Source organism: Nanorana parkeri, unplaced genomic scaffold (assembly GCF_000935625.1).
Source record: "Nanorana parkeri isolate BGI_ZX_2015 unplaced genomic scaffold, ASM93562v1 scaffold2184, whole genome shotgun sequence".
Classification (NCBI taxonomy): domain Eukaryota; kingdom Metazoa; phylum Chordata; class Amphibia; order Anura; family Dicroglossidae; genus Nanorana; species Nanorana parkeri.
The window spans coordinates 1-2683 of NW_017308452.1; the positions used below are offsets into that span (position 1 = coordinate 1).

Here is a 2683-nt window from a genome sequence, read left to right on the forward strand (position 1 = left end):
CTCATAATGGGCACAGCGGGTGTACAGACCCAGGAACTCAAGAGTTAAATGTAACTGAGGGGGTTTCACACTCATGATTGGTCTTGTATGGGTGATGGATGAATGGGGGTCTGTTGTCCTTCGGCTGATCTCGTGGTCTGGCTCTGTGAATGGTGTAGATTGCATTCTAGTGTTTGGCCACCAGGTGGCCCCCCAGTCCAGGCAATGTGTTACAATAGACGGGTTATGGTCCTTCGTGTCCATCATCTTCACGAATCACTTCTGTATCCTGTATCCTCTCACCCTCCGGACTCTGACACACTACAGATACATTGTATCCAGTTACATTCGGAGACGTTGTTACATTTATCAGGATGTGTCATGTGACCTCATGTTTCTATGTTCCCGCTCCTCCATATTTTCATGGCTCTCTCTATAGTTGTGCTCTGTACATGAGGTGGTGCAGTCAGTATATCTGCTGAACAGCCGCTGAGCAATCTGATGTACACTTGTGTTAGGAGAGAGGAAGAGGGCGACATTTCTGGGCAGGGAGTGGAGTCTGTGAATGTTTGCAGTGAATACATCCACTCAGGTGAATCAGCACACAGCGATACGTTTCCTAAAATGTTTCCACACTGATGGTACATTCACCCATCAGTCACATTCACATGTAGATGGAAACCAGATTCCCTTTAGAACCCAACTCCGGCCAAAGGGTAAAAGTCCTTCTACACTCCGGTTGTGGCTGGAGCAGTTGTGCGAGGCGACCAATCGGCTTCCAGCTTTCATTTCCAAAGCTTTAATGAAGAAGCTGAAGGGAGAAGCTGATTGGTTGCTGTGCACAGCTGTGTTCTCCGGTCTCCCTCGGCACAGACCTCCATCACGTCCTCCTAATTGCCGCCATTGTAAGAGGATTCTGGGAGGTTGGTGACCTCATCCTGAGGAGTTTGGCGACCGCCGGTGGAGAGTTTGATGACTTCCACTGTTACCATAGCGACCAGCCGAAATGGAGGAAAACGCATAGACGCAACTTATCTGGGTGATGAGTGATCTCAGAGAAGTCAGATCTGTCGTCAGCCCACCGACGCGCTTCACAGTTCCTTTTATTGCATGATCACGTAGATGAGTGATGTTTTTGGGGGCCACTTGCCTGATGAAGGGCCCCCGGTGAGGTCCTGAAACGTTGCTCCTCTTTGTGATGGTGCTTGTCGGTGTGCTGCAGACATCTTCCCCATGTTATACGCTGTGACCCGATGGTTGGCTCCAGTATGGTGTGCGAGGGAAACCTAATTCAGAATGACCCCTGACCTCCGACCTCCATCCTGATATTTCTATTGAAGTCCTGACTGATCCTCATGGCGCTCCGTGTGGAATAAATATTCTGATGTGACAGGTATGGGGCCCCTCCCTGGTTTGGTGTCAGTGCGGCCAGGGCAAACCACATGGGGTGCAAGCCATGCCCTCCCCGTAGAGCCAAGACGTGGTCACATGATGGTCACTGTAACGACTGCACTGACCTGTAATCGGGGCTTATACCCTAAAGCCGCATTCCGCACTGCTGCGTGCACGTTATTGTGCATGGACCCAACAAACGCACATGGGCCCTCGGCACACCGCAATGCGTGTAATGAGGAACGCGTCGCATTGTGGCGTGCTGAGAAATATTAGGCTGGCGCGTTTCTATTGAGGGCCACATGAACCAAACGGCACGCCTCAGTGTGAATGGGCCCTCAAGGAAGCGGAGATCTCTCGGGAGGCGCGGCCTCCGCACACAGGTAAGGCTTGACGTGTCGGCTTTGAACAGATCAGGAATCAAGATGGTCTCCCTATGGTTGCAGGGCAAAAGGCCGACCCAAAATAAGGTGCGTCCAATCGGCAGGAAGTAAGCTGGATTGCATGCTTTACTGTAACGCATTTCTTGTCAGTCCCTCGGGACGTTTGTTGCGCTGAGACTTCCCCTCTCTGCAGCTGCCGCGGGGGGTTTAATTTCCGGCATGCGCCACCCGCTGACAGCAAACCCTAACTTGCGCTGCAGCTGAGGGCGGTGTGCGTCGGGGCTTATTCACACCAGCCGTGTGCGTTCTTCTGTGGGAGCGTTCAGTAGAGAATTTCTAACACGCTGTCGCTGTGCAGACAGGACCGGCCTGGCCACACTCCATCATTCTCCTTATTCGCAGTCCCCTGATATCTGGCGTTGTCTTCACAGACGGTAGCAGTCCAGTCCTGCAGACGTAGAGGGAGGTGTCCCCGACGGGGGAAATGTGGGGGTTTGACCGGGATCGATTAAAGTTGATTTCTAACCTTCGGCCCAGATACTCAGAGCTGTTGTGTCCCCGTTAATAGATTCCTCCACTTCCTGTCTCGGTGACACAATGCTGCTGGATGGAGCTTGAGTGTCATTAGATTTGGATGCGTACGCTTCGGCCATGCGCCTGAGCCCCCCTGCCCTGCCATGGCAGAATATTGAAGGTCTCTCTGTGTATTGGCATTTGTCAGGGAAGAGAAATCAATCGATCGGCAGTATTTATCATCGGGATTTGTACGTCTCCATGGCGAGTATCGGGAAGGGGGGGACATGAGACCCCTGGAGGCTTCAGATATCACAGCTGATACAGTTCCCCAGTTTTGGGTTGAGTGGGGACGTAGAATGATGCCGGTCGTGGTTCATGGCTTGAGATGATTGGCGAGCGCGGGGGGGGGGGGG

The 2683-nt window shown here is 52.6% G+C and overlaps 1 protein-coding gene across 1 annotated transcript in view; it reads left to right on the forward strand.

Annotated features, from left to right (window-relative positions):
- The first annotated feature begins 1673 nt into the window (after nt 1-1673).
- Nucleotides 1674-2683, forward strand: part of LOC108800970 (protein kinase C alpha type-like) — a 33331-nt gene continuing 32321 nt past the window's right edge. Inside the window, exon 1 of the mRNA XM_018572949.1 lies at nt 1674-1754. Within this exon, the coding sequence (XP_018428451.1) occupies nt 1674-1754 (81 nt within the window). The remainder of the gene's footprint in view (nt 1755-2683) is intronic.